The sequence below is a fragment of the Tyto alba genome, unplaced genomic scaffold (assembly GCF_018691265.1).
Source record: "Tyto alba isolate M040663 unplaced genomic scaffold, T.alba_DEE_v4.0 Super-Scaffold_14, whole genome shotgun sequence".
NCBI classification, from domain to species: domain Eukaryota; kingdom Metazoa; phylum Chordata; class Aves; order Strigiformes; family Tytonidae; genus Tyto; species Tyto alba.
Genome location: NW_024881276.1, coordinates 27,795,381 through 27,813,710, shown reverse-complemented (window position 1 = coordinate 27,813,710; position 18,330 = coordinate 27,795,381). Strand labels below are relative to the sequence as shown.

The 18,330-nt window shown below is 37.0% G+C and overlaps 1 protein-coding gene across 2 annotated transcripts in view; it reads left to right on the top strand.

The window, feature by feature from the left end:
* The window catches only part of DYRK1A (dual specificity tyrosine phosphorylation regulated kinase 1A), an 89,976-nt gene that overhangs the window by 64,669 nt on the left and 6,977 nt on the right, over positions 1–18,330 (top strand). For both annotated transcript variants that reach the window (XM_042788604.1, XM_042788603.1), the window contains exons 3-7: positions 355–560; positions 10,466–10,558; positions 11,413–11,601; positions 12,345–12,492; positions 15,836–16,122. In XM_042788604.1, the coding sequence (XP_042644538.1) occupies positions 355–560; positions 10,466–10,558; positions 11,413–11,601; positions 12,345–12,492; positions 15,836–16,122 (923 nt within the window). The remainder of the gene's footprint in view (positions 1–354; positions 561–10,465; positions 10,559–11,412; positions 11,602–12,344; positions 12,493–15,835; positions 16,123–18,330) is intronic.

Here is an 18,330-nt window from a genome sequence, read left to right as displayed (position 1 = left end):
CTTGTGTGTTTTTCTGGCTTTTGTGAAATCCATACACAGAATTCATATCTTTGAAAATAACCTCTGTTAAATTCCAATTGAGTTGACACATAGGTGAAGATGTTATAAAAGGGACGTTAAGGATATTCAGGAAACAATTAATGAATAATTTGTCACAGTGACATGGGAAGAAGCACTTCATCTAGGTGATCTTTACATGAAGATGATTTCTGTGTTCATCATGTATGAAAACTCTTGTGTTTGTTAAAATGGTGAAACAGCGTTTATGAGCTATGTAAGCTAGGAGACGAAGTCTAACTGAGGTAAATATTTTCAAGCCACTAACTGCATCAAAAACTTACATTGTCTTTGCAGGAGGAGAGACCTCAGCATGCAAACCTTCATCTGTTCGGCTTGCACCATCGTTTTCATTCCATGCTGCTGGCCTTCAGATGGCTGGACAGATGTCCCATTCACATCAGCAGTACAGTGATCGTCGGCAGCAGAACATAAATGACCAGCAGGTTTCTGCCTTATCATATGCTGACCAGATTCAGCAACCTCTAACATTAACAAACCAGGTAAGTGATAACAAAGAAGTCATTTTGGATGTAGTAATTATTTCTCTAATGCATTATATATACCCATAAATTACAGGATCAGGGCATATGTTTTTGTGGTTTGTTTGGTTTTGCCTTTTTTTTTTTTTTCTTAACTAATTAACTCCTGACTCTTCCAAGGATGGGTGGATGAATAAGTATCTGGAAGTTGTTTTTAAACATCTGGTACATATTTATTGTGATTATACTACTTACAACATTTTTTAAATGAGAGGGGAGAAAGATAGTCCAAGTGGAGAGTTGGAAAGAGAGTTTAATAATAGCTTTTTCTTTTTAGGGCTGTTTGATGTTAGTATGTGATTGCTTTATTACTTATTCTAATGGACAGTGTTTTAATGCAGAGTCACTGGTTAGTATATTTGGAATAGAGAGGTTTGCACAAAAGACATATTTTATTTAGATACGCTTTTTTTAAAAAAAAAAGGCAAAATCTAAAGCTATGCTATAATTGGGGTTTTACTACTACTAATTTACTACTTACTATTGCAAGGAGGTAAAATAAACACAGGGATTATGAAGATTATGGATGTTTTTGAGCTGTCAGGGTCAGTGTTTTCTTCCATACTGCTTTTGAGTTGCTAGAACTGCTGAAGTAGCTTCCTAACTAATAGTGCTAGGTTGCTACCCACAAGAGGTAGTATTGCCCTGTGTAAGAGATAGTTTTGTTGCTTTCTTAAAAATGGCAGAACCCAGTTGTGGAGACATGAATGCAGATTGGTTTCAAAGCTTAAAATCCAGAAGTCTGTGAGTCAGAGCCTCAAAATTTGGTGCAGGCTGATGAGGCGTGTTCCACTTAGAGAGGACAGAGAGTGAAGTCTTGTGTTGCTACCAGATTCAGGTCTGTTCTTGTGTTCAAGATGGCTTTGGTAGAGGAATCTACAGCACCATCAAGAGATGCTCTGTTGCTGTTGCTCTGTAGGAGGGCACTTAAGACAGGATGAGGGAAAAATTAGATGGGATGAAAACGGTCAAATTAAGTGCCAGGATATTTGATACTAGGATTTGGAGATGTGTAATGACTAGGGATCTGTGAAGAATGGCAAAGTGAATGGAGCTGGCAAAAGATGTTTTTACTTTCATGAGAGCCACTGAGTAGGAAGAATAAATCTGCTAATATAAAATAGTGTTTAGCTTGAGAAATCTGCAAAGATATTTTAAGTAACATTTTTTTTTAGCTTAAAAGTCCCCCCAAACCTGCACAATGAGAGGTTAGTGAATCAGTCTGCCAGTTAAGAAAAGTTGCTGTGTTCCTTAAACCTTTCAAGGTATTTATCTAAGTGTTAGAATCTGGAATCACATTTGTGAGCTTTAGTGTACATCACTGCTTAGTTGTTCATGTTTTCAAACCAAACAGCAAAATTAAGGAACTTTAAGGGGTGTATCACTATCCGTTGCTGATTGTGGTCACAGTGGCTTTAAAATGGTAGCTGAATAATAGAAAGCTGAAGAATAGTTTTTGGAGAATAGCCAAGAATTGTTGACCAAAGAATGCAGCCCACTGAGATGAGGATGTAAATGTAGGGAAAAAGCTGCGGTTGGCTCCAGGAAGTTACCTGTATGAAGAAATGATCAGCTGGCCACCTTGATAATGACAATGAAGCTGTCTTTGCACCACTGATGCTATTTTATAGAATCGGTGGTTTTATTTTTTCCAGTTCCATCTTGTCTTTTATGCACTGTAGCTTCTGTCTTCCTCTTCTACTGTAATTGCATTGTTGAAATCTTTGTAGTCCTCTGCTTAAGCAGCTCAGAACTTTTATTCCTTTATCCTTCGTGAGCTGCTTTCAGCACCCTGGGCTTTGATGGTGAGCAACTTTTTGAAGTCTTCTGACTACTTGCTTTTTTCATGACTCCTCCTTTGAGGTCTTGTGCTTTTCCCATCAACAAGTCCCATAAAGAGTTTTCCTCATCAGATGCCAGGTTGGTATGGAGGTTCTATATGAGTCTCTGCTGGGGAGTCTCAATGACTTTTTGCCGTTGAGCTGCACTTCTGGTTAATCTTACCTGCAAAACCAAATCCAGCTTATGTCTTCATGCTAGTGTGTCAGATCATCTGCTCTAGACTTTGTGCAGAAAAATCTTGTTCTTTCAGTAGCCCTTTTGTAAGCACTAGTTCGTCTTGATTAAAACATTACTCCTTTTTCTTTTTTTTTTTTTTTTTATTATAAAAGCCATGACACTATTATTGAAGGCTTTGTGCTGTCTTAAATTTCTCCATTGCTGTGGACTACCATCTTGCCTTCTGCTCCAGATATGATCTGCGTACCATCTAGGTTTTCATGTCTAAATGATACATATACCTCAGATTTTTTTCTTTATGACATTTCTACAGGAATCCTTTTTATTCGAAGTATTGCCTTGAATCTGCTGCAACCTGATTCTCTCTGTCCTTGATAAAAGCAGTTCTGTCCTGTGTATGTCAATTCTGTAAAACTGTTGCAAAGATCATTTTCTGAACTGTCCTTGTGTGATTGTTTCATTCCTCTGTTAGAATCCCACCACTAGTTTTTTCTATTATTATATGCTTGCCTGTTACTAAAGCTTCTAACACCAGACTAACCTTTTAGTAATGGCAAACTCTCTTCAGTCACATAAGGTGACATACTTCTATGTTTTCAGGTTAAGAAGATCATGTTTTTATCTCGTGCAGCAAAAGGAATAGGCTACATAGCTGTTGTAGAAGGCTTGATAGATTGATCTAATATAGTCCTAAAAAATAGGAGGAAGAAAAAGATGACTTTTGGCAGATACAGGAAGTGTAATTTTTGAAAGGTAGAGCACTCGAATGCAATGTCTTGCATCCAGTCGACGAGAAGTTAGGTCTCTGAGCTTTGGTTTCCCAGAACTTCCTAAGGCAAGTGGTTGTCAGCAGCCTAGACGACTGGGTCAGCTGCGGTGCTACCAGTTTCCACAGCCTAAAAGTAACCCCGTTTGCGCTCCAGCGGCCAACAGCCCATCAGTAACGGCTTTACCGGCCCCTCTGCTCCCGAGGGAGCTCCGTTAGTGACCGTTGGTCGGGCGGCCGGGTGGGTCGGGGAGGCGGGAGGCTGCCAGGCCCGGCGGGGGCTGGGCGAGGGTCGTTGCCGGGCTGCAGCCGCCACCTGGCGGCCAGAGCGCCGCACTGCAGCGCCTCCCTGCCCGCCTGCCCTCCCTCCCTCCCTGCCCGCCTGCCCTCCCTCCCCTGCCCGCCCTCCCTCCCTGCCCTGCCCGCTCTGCTCTCCCTCCCTGCCTGCTCTCCCTGCTCTCCCTCCCTGCCCGCTCTCCCTGCCTGCTCTCCCTGCTCTCCCTGCTCTCCCTGCTCTCCCTGCCCTCCCTGCCCGCTCTCCCTGCTCTCCCTGCCCGCTCTCCCTGCTCTCCCTGCCCGCTCTCCCTGCCCGCTCTCCCTGCTCTCCCTGCCTGCTCTCTCTGCCCTGCCCGCCCGCCCTGCTCGCCCTGCCTGCCTGCCTGTGGGGCTGGGCAGGCAGGCCCCGCCCGGAAATCGCTCAGCGGATCTTTGAGCGACTCTTGCATTGAAGGAGTCGGGAGCACATTTGGTGAACTTTTGTAAACAGAGCGTTTTGTTCAAATCCCGACAGAATTGACTTGCTTGAGTAATAACAGCTGGGATGAAGTCTCAGCTTTTGTGATCCTGAAGGTTTACAGAAATAAGAGATAGCAGGTAGTTCCTCTCTGTAAGAATTTCTTCAGGTTGCAGCAAGGTGCATAAGGATACTGCTTGTCAGTTGCTGAGCGTAGCTGTTAAGTTTTAGCATGTAGAACAGCAGTGTTTTCTGTAAACGATGTCATTTTGATAAATAGCAAAGATGATCTGCCTTATTGTGTTTTTTTTAGGTTATTTTTGTGTCTTTCTTTTTACTGAGGACTGACTCCTTTTTTGGAGGAGTATTGTCTTGTTCAAGTTCCTGTAATGATTTTCATTCATAACCAAATAATGGTGAAGCTAGGCCTTGAATGTTAATTTATTGGTTTTATTCCCTCTCCGTCCTGCTTGGGTTTTGGTTTGTAATGGCTTGCAGACCATATTCTGGTACTTTATGAATCATTTGCAGTTGCAGATTAAAGGTTAGGAAACAGTAATGACAATTTATATTAAAGTTATATAAATTATGTGTAGTTATATTAAATGTTACCCTTAAAATATTATTTACATAATCTTCTCTTGCACCTATTGCTTTATGGTTATGGTGGCTAGAACTTACTCATCTCATCATTGGCAAGGAACAAATAACAGGAAGATACTTCAAAGCCAACCAGATTGCTTTGTTTTTCACGTATTTATGAGGTTTTAAATTACAGTTAAAAACTTCCAGCTCTGTCCTCCTTTTTTTTTTTTTTCTTTGGTAGTTAGGCTTAAGGCTTTTGTTTTCCAAAAACTACTGGTTTCTAAGGGTTTACTTTCAATCTGTGATTCACCAAGTGCTGGGCCTGCTGTTAGGATGGGGTCCTGCTCTTGGTTGTGTGGTCTCACCTCACTGGCAAGTGCCAGAGCCAGCTTCAGGAAAGCAGTAAGAGCATGTGGCCTAAAGTGAATAAAAAATGTGAGATCTGTGGGACCTTTCTCCTTTAGCAGTAACAAAGAGTAGTATTTCTTCGTCCGGTTTCAACTGGTTACATCTTGAAAGTTCAACATAGCCTGATGTGAATATAAGATAAGAGCTTAAAAGTTTTCACAACTTCAAACAAGCATTTCTTTTGTGCTGTCCTAATGTTTATCTTCATCATGGATACTCAGATTGCTTGAAACTTTTTTCAGTTAAGTACAATAGATTAGAAAATTGATTTACCTGATAAATAAGTTGATAGGAGATTCCTGAGGAGATTTTGGTAACAAATTCCAACAGTTTAGCTTTCACGGAGCATCTGGAATTCAAAGGTCAGACTGACTGCTAAACATCTTTCTCTCTGTATGTATCTAAGATCAGTTATCACCTGCAAAATTCTAGGCTTTACTGGCCAGATGTTGGCCAGAGATTTTATTGATTGCAACTAGATCATTGCAAAGTTAATGTGTTCTAGCAGGCAGTAGCAAATTCTTAGTTCAGTTATGCCAGCTACCTTATCAGCAACATTATTATCAGTGATGGTCAGACTTTGCTAGACTGTCATGAATGTGAGCATGCAGTTAATTTCAGTAGAAGCATTTCTCTCACTTTCCATCTATCCTGGGTGTTTTTTAGAAAAATATGTTTATGCTCTGGCAACAAGAATTTTCAGCGAGGGGTTTTTCATTCCCTTTCTCTTACTCCCCCAGCTCCCCACTGCATTTTTAAAAAAGTGGTTGGGCTGAATCGGGCAGGATAAAATCTTGGCAGATGACCCTTCTTTCCTTGCTAGTTTTATTTATTCATTTAACTTTAAACCTAACTGTTTCTTACGATTACTTTTATTCAACAACCTTATTTATTTGGGGAAGGAAGCCAGAATCAGAGGGAAATACTCACCGAACACGGGCGAATGATTAGAGTACTTGGACTGAAATTCTGTCCCTGCCTGCATACAGTTCAGGCTCTAAGTACAGTCAGTTTGAAGATTAGTCTTGGATTTCTCTTGTTTTGTTCTCTGGAACATAGGCTTTTTTCTCTTCAGTCATTTTTATAAAAATCTCAAATCTGCTGTATGTTATGGGGAAGTGCTACTGTGGCTTGTGGTTACAGCAATTAAACATCTGCTTTGTTGACCCTCTGGGGACACCATCTATTATGTGGCTGCCCACCATGATCTAGGATTAGCACTGACTTCCTATCTTTTATTATTGTGGTGCAAGATGGGTTTTGAATAGCAAGTGGCATAGGAGATGAGACTGGTCCATTCAATTCTTTAACATGGGAGTCTATTTAATAGGTCACTGCAATTGGAATTCTTGCTGAAAGTTACCCTTACAATATAAGACCTTCATTATTTATTCTGTTTGTGCAATGGAACATGTACTATATGCAAGCATAATTTTTCTTTTTTTCTTTCTTTTTTTTTTTTTTTTAATGAATGTGGATGGTGGTGGATCTTTTTAAAAAGAAAAAAAAAAGAATTAAAGCATTCCATTAACAGAATATGTATATATATCTATCTATCTATATATATATATATATATATCTGCTCAGAATTTCCTGTAATCAAAATAAAATGCATTTAGTAAGGAACAGTGCCATCTGTTTTTTAGGTAACAAAGCCTGTGTCCAAAGAGAGAGAAGTATGTTGTCTCTTCCTTCATTCATTAAACCTTGAAGACTGTCCTAGTTAAAATAAAATATCCTGAGTTAAAAGTCATTGTTTCCTTAAAACATGGTTTGTCTCAGATGTGTTGTATACACATAAGTGGGGCTCCTGATTGCCTTTTTTTGGTGTTTGTTTAATTCTTCTTTGTTTAGACTAGTTACAGATTGCTTCTCGGCACTATGTTATATGCGTTTGGTTAATAGGTATGAAAAAGATTTCAATTCCTTACTTGTAATGCAGTTTTCATCATGGTACCATCCCAGGTAGCTGTACTGTTTTCATTGAGGCATAAGTGTGGACCAGTCAGAATGTAATGGTTATTTACTGACATACAATTGTAATGAAAGTAGGTTCTTATCTCTCAATCTTGAAATTCAAGCATATCTTCTGATTTGTGTTCTATCTTTAGGAAGATGTGAGGTTGCAGTGCTGCTGTCTGGCCACCAGATAGAGACTGAAGCTTGTGCAATAGGATTTTTCTTTTTCTTTTTTTTTTTTTTTTTCCCCTTTCTGTGGTTGAGCATACTTTGAAGCCAAGAAGGGAAATAGGTATTACCCCAATGATAAAGAATTTGAGAGTGTTGTATAAAATGGATAATGAGCGCTTTGTTCCATAGTCTTCCATTGTCAGCAAGAAGGGAGCAAGAGTCTCCAAAAGGATCTTGGAAAAAGATGAGAATGTTACAAATTTTGCAGTATAACAGGGGAAGGATGAAAAAGCCAATTCTTTCTCCTCTCCCACCCAAAACTTCATGAACCCAGGATAGTAAAATATTACCTATTAAAAAGTTCATAAAGGTTAGAGTGTGTCCTTAAAAACGTGTGACTTTCTAAATGCATGATTAAAAGCACAATTTTCAGATAAGGTACTGGCTGAAAGCAACATAGGGGTAGCCCGCAGAGTTTTAATTATTTATGATTAGGGAACAGCAACAAATTAGTTTGCTTGTTTGTTTTCACCAGGCTGCTTATTTCAGAGTTGAAATTTGAAGAGTTTTTTTAAGTAAGCAAGCAAATTTGACTTCTAAATTAGAAAAAACCCACAAATACTTGTCCTACAAATTCTCTTTCCAAATTAGAGCAAGTTATATCTGAATAGTTGATCTGAACTATGGAGTTCTTCCACACAGAGACTCTTTCCTCAAAACTTGTAACCTGTGTAATGGAGACCCTGTGCTCATCACTTCTGCCTAGGACAGAGACTGGTCCCTTCCAGTATTTTTGCAACGCAGCACGGTTTCTTTTGCCAGTAAAATCTACCAGTGTTCCAATAATCCCCTTAAGGCAGATTAAGAAATGTAAGTTAAATACTTGGATTTGAAAAGCCTTAAACAGTGACATTTAAAATTAGGACTAGATGCCCCTTGTTTAACAGTGCAGTGGGAAAGAATGAAAAGAGACAGTATTTAGCTGTGATTTTATTGGTTCACATTTGTTTGACAGATGAAAGGAAGAAACAAAAATGTTTTATAAATGTCAAATAGTTTGTTTAGGAAACTTTAAAACAGACTTCTCTGATGTTTATGAAATGGTCACGCTTGTAATAAAGGAGAATTAAGGAATTAATTTGGTAAACCTGCTTAAGGGAAAATGATGGTCGTAGGCATATCCAGAAGTGAATTGACTTGAACAAACACCTAGGGCATGACTTGGGGTAAAATTCCCTGTGGGAAATATAACTGTCTTGCATGGTCTCTGAGAAACCCATAATCAAAAAGACCACAAGTCATCGGTCTCGCAGGGGGGTAAAATTGTTACGTGGGCATATTTGGAGTGGAGTGCATCAAAGCTTTGGATTGCTGTTTCCTGGGAGCCTTCCGCTCCACTGCGTTTTGTACCTGTTGGGAGTCCCAGCCTCATGCAGATGCAGTAAGCTTACTGGAAGTGTATTGCCTTTCCTCCCTCTCTTTAGCTCTCTTGCTTGTTCACGTTCTGTCTTGCTCTCTGGCTCTTGCCCACATGCTCTTCTTCCCCCCTGTGCGGCGTGCGCATCCGCCAGAGGAGAGCGTGAGCTTAGCTTTTTGTTATGGTTGCTTGTGTTTAAGTCCAATTTCAGAAGCACACTCTTTATTTCTTCTGTTTGTGAGAACTTTTTTGGGTCACCTCAATGTGATTTTTTGAAAATTTGGCTGTTGAGGGAAAAAAAAAAAGAGCTATTTGTTCAGCCACCATTATAAGTATTAAGTAATATTATAAAATTTAGAGGAGAAGTTACGCTTTTCCAGTTCATTTATTAGTTCAGCAATACTGATAAAAATAAGTTTAATTATTTTTGTTGATGAGTTAGGCTTTTTCCTCAGCTCTGCAGGAGGTGCATATCCGTTTAGCTGTGATGGGAGGCAGCAGATGAGATTAAGCACTTGGAAGTGAAGAGAGTTCTGGGTGCTAGCATGTTTGATGGCATGGGATGAGATAGTGGGAGATGAGAGTTGTAAGGCTGTGTGTGGTAGCGCTTGGTCACCTAACCCTCTTAATAACGCATAAGGAAGTAGAAGCAGCTTTAACCTACCTGAAACAAGCTTTTCTCCAGTTGAATTGCTTAAGCTTGCCCTGTGGTTTTGTCACGCTGGGAAGAGAGGGAATAGAGACAGGCAAGCTGGGGGACTGGCCACACTAACCTCACCCCTCACCACTCCCCTAGCTCCCCATCTGACACTGTCACTGAGCGAGACAGAAGTTGCCGGAGCTTGTCTGGTGGTAGAGCTGTGCTCTTCAATAAGTGTCTGTTGAGCAGCTAGTCAGCTTTAGCCAAATTAAATGATTTGTGACACTTTTTTCTGCCATCCCTTTACTGGGGATACTACTCACCTTTAGTTTTCCACTAGGAACTTTATCTTTTCAGGAACTTTATCTTCTGAGAATCTACATGGCGTATGTGTGCAAAGGAAATAAGAGGCACACGATTTTATCGTGCATAAGTCTTGTTTCTTCAGGAAACCAATAAAAATAAAATGGCCTGCTGTTGAAGATGGTTTTGTTCTAAATGTAGTCAATTTTAGGAAACACAAATGAGGAACATAACTACCTTTTCCAGGATGTTGTTTTAAAACTTTGAAAGTAGGTATAGTGCTCATGTGGATGCTTTAGACTTCTTTAGACTTTGTTTAGGGTTTAGATTTAGATTTAGGCCTGAACATTGCAAAGCATGGTAGACTTGAGGGTTTTTTTTTATTTGGAATTTAATACAGTTGAAACGTGGCAGACTGGCACAGTTCTCCAGTAATTCTTCAGTAGTTAGTGTTAACTTCCATTTGTGGTTTTAATGTATCTATATGTTAAATACAGTTACAGTTCATGTATCGGTCATGAGGTAGAAGAGTAATGTCATCACGAATCTATGTTGTCAAAGGAGCTGTATTTTTAACTGAGGGAAAAACTGTTTATTGGTGTTAATTCTGTTAGGCATAATGGGAGGAGAGGTAGGAATCTTGGGGGTTTTGTTTCTTGGTTTGGTTTTTAATTAATTAAATGTATTAAAAAGTAACTGTTAAGGTCTTTTGATTTCTATATATGTTTTTCTTTTTTTAATGTCAGCATAAAGGAAAAAATGTTGCAATGAAATAAGTTCTGTGAAGAATGTCACTATTTGGTGTAGTAATTATATCAGTAAAGTCCTATCTTTTTTTCTAATTTATGATATGGTCATATTACAGAGGCGGATGCCCCAAACTTTCCGTGATCCAGCCACTGCTCCACTGAGGAAACTGTCTGTAGATTTGATCAAAACATACAAGCATATTAATGAGGTAATGGCTCCAGCTACCTTTGTAATGTGTTTCAATGTGTAGTTTTTGTTTACAATAGATTATGAGGTGTATTTTCTATGAATAATCTCATGAAGACATAAGAAAAATCAGCCTTTCTCTCTGTTGCTCACATCTGGTTTGAGATCACTGATGTCATGGTCCTGCTTTCTGTCCAGAACATAGGAAATTTTTTTATCCAGGAATTTATTTTCTCTTGTTTAATAAACAAATGTTGAGCTCTTCTGTTGCATGATAAGGAAATCTGAGGGACACAAACACCGTTAGCTCATACAATAAACCTTCATGAATGTGTCTGAGGACTTTTAAGGAAAATGGTAAAGTGTTTTCCCTAAATTACTTAATCAAATAACATTGGCAAATGTAAAATATAAAAAATACATGGTTAATATAGCAAAGCATCAGTTAGTTTCTGACTCTTTGAAAGTTGTAGAAAATGTGAAGGGATTTCTGCAGTGATTACTGATTTCCATGGAATTCTTTTCCAGTCTTATGGAAAGAACAGTTGATAATTCTTGTTTTCCAGGCTTCTTACCATTTTTAGTTTTGCTGTGTATATAGGGTATTGTACCTGTGAACTCTAGGGATCAGTATTATTAGTACATTTATTTAGATCTGCTTTCAGAGTTTTTAAATTATACATCAAGACTTTTCTTTGGTATAATGATTTCACTTCAAATAGAGTTATAGCAGGAGAGGATTGTTTATTTCTCTGGTTGTAGAAGTTGCAGTTTAAAATCACAGGATTCGGTATGATGATTATAAAAGCTGATTCTATTCTCTGTTTAACTGATGTCCTAAAAAGTGCTCTTAAGCAATATACTTCTCACATTAAGGTTTACTATGCAAAAAAAAAACGGCGGCATCAGCAGGGCCAAGGAGATGATTCCAGTCACAAAAAAGAGAGAAAAGTTTACAATGATGGCTATGATGATGACAACTATGACTATATTGTAAAAAATGGAGAGAAGTGGATGGATCGTTATGAAATTGACTCTTTAATAGGCAAAGGATCCTTTGGACAGGTAAGGTGTATCAGCTGAACAACCTATAATTCACGTGAATCATAATATGCATTTCATTCGAAGTGGTATTCCTGTTTCATTTTGAGATTTAACTCTTTTTTCTTAGTTATACCATACTGATTGCCTGCTCAAGACACTTGTATTTTCTCCTGTTTCTTGTTACTACAGATAACATTTGAATATACTTCAGTATGTAGATCTGGTAAAGCATTTTGCAATGAGCAAATCCTTCACCTTTTGCTGTCAGTGCACATTTTTAACTGTTCAGCTTGGGTTTTTAAATTAAAACAATAGCATAGTGCTATGGAATACCTATTACAAATGTTACTTAGTAACATCTTTTTTGATTGTTCATAGCTGTAGCCAAGACTTGAGAAAAAGGTGGGAAGGAGCTTTTTTTTCATTGTTTTTGTTATTTTTTTCTCAGATTTTGCCAGTCATTTTACAGTATTGTTTTTGATGATTTGATAATTGCATTTGGATATAATGCTTGCCTTAGTGAAGCCACAGTGAAGCTCAGTGGAGCCTCAGTTCTGTTTTCTGATGTCACTGTAATAAATGTCACATGATCAACCATGGCTTTATTGTAGTATCAAGTAAGAAAAGAAATTTAACTGGAAGGAACAAAAGTTCTAAAAAATGTTTTCTCTGAACTCAAAAAGTAAAGAAAGTTTAGAAAATTAGTTTTGCTGTATTTTGAAAACTCCAGAGATTTTACTGATATATCTGACTTTCTCTTTCAGGTTGTAAAGGCTTATGATCGAGTGGAACAAGAGTGGGTGGCTATCAAAATAATAAAAAACAAGAAGGCTTTCTTAAACCAAGCCCAGATTGAAGTGCGACTGCTTGAGCTTATGAACAAACATGATACTGAGATGAAGTACTATATAGGTATTTGAATAGTTATTCCTCATTTTTATTAAATCAAATTATGATCATTTTAGATCTTGTTATATAGTGTAGGATACTTCTGGTGCTAAAGAGATTAAAAGAATAATACAACTTTTATTATTAATACTTTTTAGTGCAAATTTTACAGTTTGCTTTGCAACAGGACCAGATCCAGAAGAAGAATATATAAAATTATTTGGGATAACAGGCTTGTTACTTTTGTAGCATTGAGATCTTTTGTAGAATTTTCTTTTTCCAGTTAATGCTACGGACACCTGAAGTAGTTGTTATGGCCTGGCTTTTCCACAGAAACTGTGATCTGTGGTAGTTTTCATCTCTTCTGCTATTTTGAATATATCGTAATTTATCTCAGAACTGTCAAGAATAAGAGCATGCATACTTAAATGTGAGCCGACATCATACAGTAGTTTTGTGGCTAGCTTAATCATTATTTTTTGATTGTGTGTTTAAAAACTCAAAATTTTGTTTAACACAACTGAGATAAGATTTGTGTAAATGTTAAGACTTGCCTGTTTATAGCTCAGAAAATACTTTAAAGCTTATAATTTTGACAGTTCTGTTGATTGGAATGCTGTTCCCTTGACTTATTATTATAATGCTGCTTGAACTTTGTAATAATGATGAAATTAAGTCAGCTTGTGTAAAAAGTTTATTAAATCCTGTCTATCCTCGAGTGGTCAGTTGGGCAAAAAGATGGTGGAAGGAAACCAATAGCATGTTGTAAAGAGAGATGGAAAAGTATGAGAAGGAATGATTAAGGAAAATTAAATTGGTTTTAAGCATCCTTTAGTTTGTAGAAGCTGAAATACTAATAGCTATGTTTTTCTGATTTACAGGTATATATTGGATTACTAATTTTTCTTTCTGTAGTTTAGAAAGAAACCTTTCAAATAATGTTAATATACACTGATACTATCCGATGAGTATTCAATTACATTTTAACTTGTTTTATAGAATATTACCGTTAGAATACATTTTATGCATTCTGTATAAAAGTTCTTAAGGTTTTTTTAATCTAAATTTATGAATAACATGGTTACATATAACAAAAACTAAACTTGACAGCATACTACAGCAAAAAGATGTTTCAGGAATATTAGAGACATGACCATTATCAGATTAATACACATCAAATAAAGACACTATTGGCATCATGAAATAAGCTTTTGGAATGATAATAAACTGAAATGGACCAAAACATCTTATAATCTCCCTCTGAGTTAAGGCAGGATGGCTTTATATAGAGAGCAGTGCTGAAACAAAAAAGAAAAACAGAGTTCTGATCATTTGAACAGTGGTGAGATAATATGTACTGCCTTTGCTTAGGCAGGTGATTTCAAGATGATTTCTAAATCTATTAGGGTATATTTGAATAGTTTCCCTTTTATTTAACACATTATTTAATGAACATGACAGCATCAGTAAAGATCAAAAATCCTGACTAGATCGTATTTTGAATAAATACCTTGTATTACATGCTGTGCAAAAACTGATCCTGGAAAACTGAAATCTCTAGGCACTTCATGGGAAAATATTTGTAAGAACAGAAGCAGTTGCTTATGAACATACTTTTGCAACAAGATTTAACTGAAGCATTCAGCATATTCATGTAAAAAAGGAGTCGTCTGTAGGACATAGACAATTCACCCTCACATAGGGTTTAGATACACAATGCTGAGAATAGCTGAATAAGGCTGTAAGCACTGCCAAGTATTAAAATATACTGTGTGATGTAAAATGTAGACTTCAGGGAGAACATGGTTAAATACATTGTACCCTGATTAAGGACATAAAGTTTAACTGCTTATGCTTCTGTCAGATCTCCTATAGTACCTTCACATCTCCTGACTGGTCTCCTTCAGGTCTAGCACAAGCGTAAGAATGCATTAAGGTCTTCAAGTTTTCTGAAAGTTGGTGGCAGAGTTGAAAGAGAAATGTTCAGATGTCATGTCTTCACTGAAGGAAGGATGTGGCAAGCTCAGCTCTTATCCAAACTATATGAGCTGTGTGGCAGTTGCAAGCGGTACTAGCTGGCCAGCAGCATGCTGGTGGTTACAAATCAGTTGAAGTGGTGATTGGCAGGTCCAGCAAGCTTAGAGGAGGAATTGGAATCCAATGTAGGAAGACCACAAGGACGTGAAAGAGTGCTGGTGCTGTCATGGTGGGAGGATAGTGGAATTATGGCAAAGGTGAGAAAATACGAAAGGTCTAGACAATGATGTATTGCAGGAACTGGCATCAGGGTGGAAGCAAATGGTAGTGTTACAGGTAAGTCATAAGAGCCACATGAAGAACTGGTTTATGGTAATGGAGGGAAACAAAATCCATAGGACACCAAGTAATGACCTTACTTGAAAGTCTTGAGTTCTCATTGTGCTAATATTGGTTCGAGATTTTATTATGACAGAAAGGGGAGTGTGCTGCTTTTTATTTGAGGGCTGAAGTATTTTTCCTATTTCAATTTTCTTTTGCTTACGGCAGCCAACCTGAGTGACTGGTAAACCCTGCTTGCCTCTAAACAGATTAATATGATTAATTTTTCACCTATTTCATGAAAAAAAATTGATTGGATTTGGACTGGGCTGGTTGCTTTCATAAATGGAGATTATGCATGATTGAAATGAATATAATACCTTTGGGATATTGATCGGGTTTATTAAATGAAGTAATCAATTGAAGTTGCAGCTTATAAATTGCAGTAATGGCTTCGTATACTTTAAATGAATCTGACAGTCAAATATTTTCTCTGTAAATGCAAGGGAAATTCATAAAGAATAATTCAGTCTAAAGTGCGATATCTGCTTTACTGTTGAGAATGCCACTGTATGGGCACTTCTTTCCAATCTGCTTGGACTTGAAGGCAGTTTTAGCTTTAGGAGGGTGGAGAAGTGAACTTTCCCCTGAAAAAGAACAAGTGTTTTGACAAAGATTGAGTTAATCACAGTTAGTGCTATTTGTCTTTTTTTGCTGTTACTTTTATTTACTCGCAAATGTGTTTGCCTTTGCCAATAGGGAATTGATAGCTTATTTTGAAAAAATATCCCTTCTATTTTTCAAATAATTTCTGGTTAATATGACTTTACTGAGGTACATCTGAGGACACTTCAGATGTGTAAAATGTCCCCCCATACCTTAGGCATGGCAGCAATATTCCATAAATAACCGTAGATCTAGGGAAAAAAAAAAAAAGTCATAGTGTATTATCTTACTCACAGGTCAGCCTCCTACATATTGATTAAAATATTTCAGCACTGTGTTGTAATTAGTATTTAATACTTAGCACACAGGATATGTGTTAATTACTTTCTTCCCCTTTTTAAAGTGCATTTGAAGCGCCACTTCATGTTCCGAAACCATCTCTGCTTAGTCTTTGAAATGCTGTCCTACAATCTGTATGATCTGTTGCGGAACACCAACTTCAGAGGTGTCTCATTGAACCTGACACGAAAATTTGCGCAGCAAATGTGCACTGCACTGCTTTTTCTGGCGACTCCTGAACTTAGTATCATTCACTGTGACCTAAAACCTGAGAATATCCTGCTCTGTAACCCCAAACGAAGCGCTATCAAAATTGTTGATTTTGGCAGTTCGTGTCAACTTGGACAGAGGGTGAGTATTAGTAAAAATTCTGTTTATGCTACCATTGGATACATAGGAAAAACTTAATATTTTAAAGTCATAATACCCAGATAGCTAATTTAAACTTTATTAAAGATGACATAAATGAAATAGTAACTAATTTTTACATTGAGTGTTAGTGATCAGCAGTCTGTAGGAGCTTTAAATGTGAATTTTAGTGCCGTAGTAGATAAACCTTCACCACAGTGATGGATTTCCCATCTTCCTTTTCTCCTTGGTTATGTTTTTATGCTGTGTTAATGCCGAATGCATCAGCATTTGACTGTAGAAGTCTGCAGTGCTATTAAAGAAAATACTGTTTTATTATTTTCTTATTCCATATTTATTACTTCTTCCACTTTAGCATGTCCTCTATTTAGTGTGCCTTGGAGATAAGATATTTGAGGGTTGAGACAGTGCAGTAGCTGGCTTTTAATGATGCTGGTTATAAGTAACCCATTTTTACAAACACTTTAGCAACTGTAGAAAGACTAAATTGAGTTGTGATATTATTATGAGTAAAGATGCATGAGTGTAAAGCATTTCCAGGACAAAGGGTCAGATTCCTTTCTGTTGACAGTTCTTCAGATTGGGATAGATCGGTACTATTAAATAGTTGTCCAAAAATTTGTAATTGTGTCCTGTTGTTCATGTACCTCAAAGATGAGCACATTATTTTAGTTGAGCTGTTACAATCTGTTGACTGTAGTCTGTCCAGCATAGCCAATTAGCTCTATATTTGCTTTAAGAAATACTAAAATATTTACAATAATGATTAAGGTATTAAGATCATGAATAAATCTGCTTGGATGCCAAAGGCTGTTTTCTTTAGAAAGAACTCTGAATCATATTCCTCAGGTGTTTGATTTGTACTGACAATTTGCTCACTGAAAAGTTTATGAGGATGTTCTGTTCAGCTTGCACCTTATAGTCCTTGTACAAATACTCTCTTTCCTGGTTGAAAGAATTCTACTTACTGAGCATGTGACCCCTTCTGTTCAGGGTTCCTTTGCTTTAGTAGTTTGCACTGAAACCAAGTTGTTAGCTAGAGAGGTAAGAAAGACTTCTGTAGATAGAAGTTAGACTTCAGTTTCTTTGAAAAAAGGATTTTGAGCCTTCCCAGGTCCATTGTGTACCTCGGACGGTTTTACCTATAAATTTGTGAATTCTTTTTTTGCTTTGAGAAAGCTGGATGTTAAAAAACGCAAACAAACCAACCAAAAAAATTTGCAACATTTGCAAAATGGATGAAGTTTCAGAAGTATGACTAGTAATACTGCAGATGGAATTATTATATGAGAAGAATTAAGAAACTTCGTGGACTAACTTTAACAGAAGTCCCCCAAATCTCTCTTGAGGAGTTGGGACTGGCCAGTAGTTCCACATTGCTTTTTTCCATAATAAATTTGGGAAGAGCTGGTCAGAATATTGAATGTTGCATTGAAAGCAATGGTGAGACATATATTTAGATGAATAAAAGAAGTTTTGCTATAAATGAGAAACTTTTCAGCCCAGGATTGAAGGAAGATGCCAGGAAATTAAATGAGATCTAGATTGTTTAGGTCAATAAGGTAATTTTGAGAAGTTAAGAAGCACAAATACAAAATCCTAATGTAATTACTCATTAAATTTAACTTAAAAAGCAGTAAGGAAATACCAGTACCTTTGTGGAAAGTGCTGGATTAAATTGCATGTTACTTCAAATATAAAGTACAGTTCTGTTTGGGGTAACTTTTGTGTGGTTGTTTTTGTTAAGGATTTTGGAGTTGTTTGGCATTTCTTTCTTTTCTTCTTTCTTTTCTTCTTTCTTTTCTTCTTTCTTTTCTTCTTTCTTTTCTTCTTTCTTTTCTTCTTTCTTTTCTTCTTTCTTTTCTTCTTTCTTTTCTTCTTTCTTTTCTTCTTTCTTTTCTTCTTTCTTTTCTTCTTTCTTTTCTTCTTTCTTTTCTTCTTTCTTTTCTTCTTTCTTTTCTTCTTTCTTTTCTTCTTTCTTTTCTTCTTTCTTTTCTTCTTTCTTTTCTTCTTTCTTTTCTTCTTTCTTTTCTTCTTTCTTTTCTTCTTTCTTTTCTTCTTTCTTTTCTTCTTTCTTTTCTTCTTTCTTTTCTTCTTTCTTTTCTTCTTTCTTTTCTTCTTTCTTTTCTTCTTTCTTTTCTTCTTTCTTTTCTTCTTTCTTTTCTTCTTTCTTTTCTTCTTTCTTTTCTT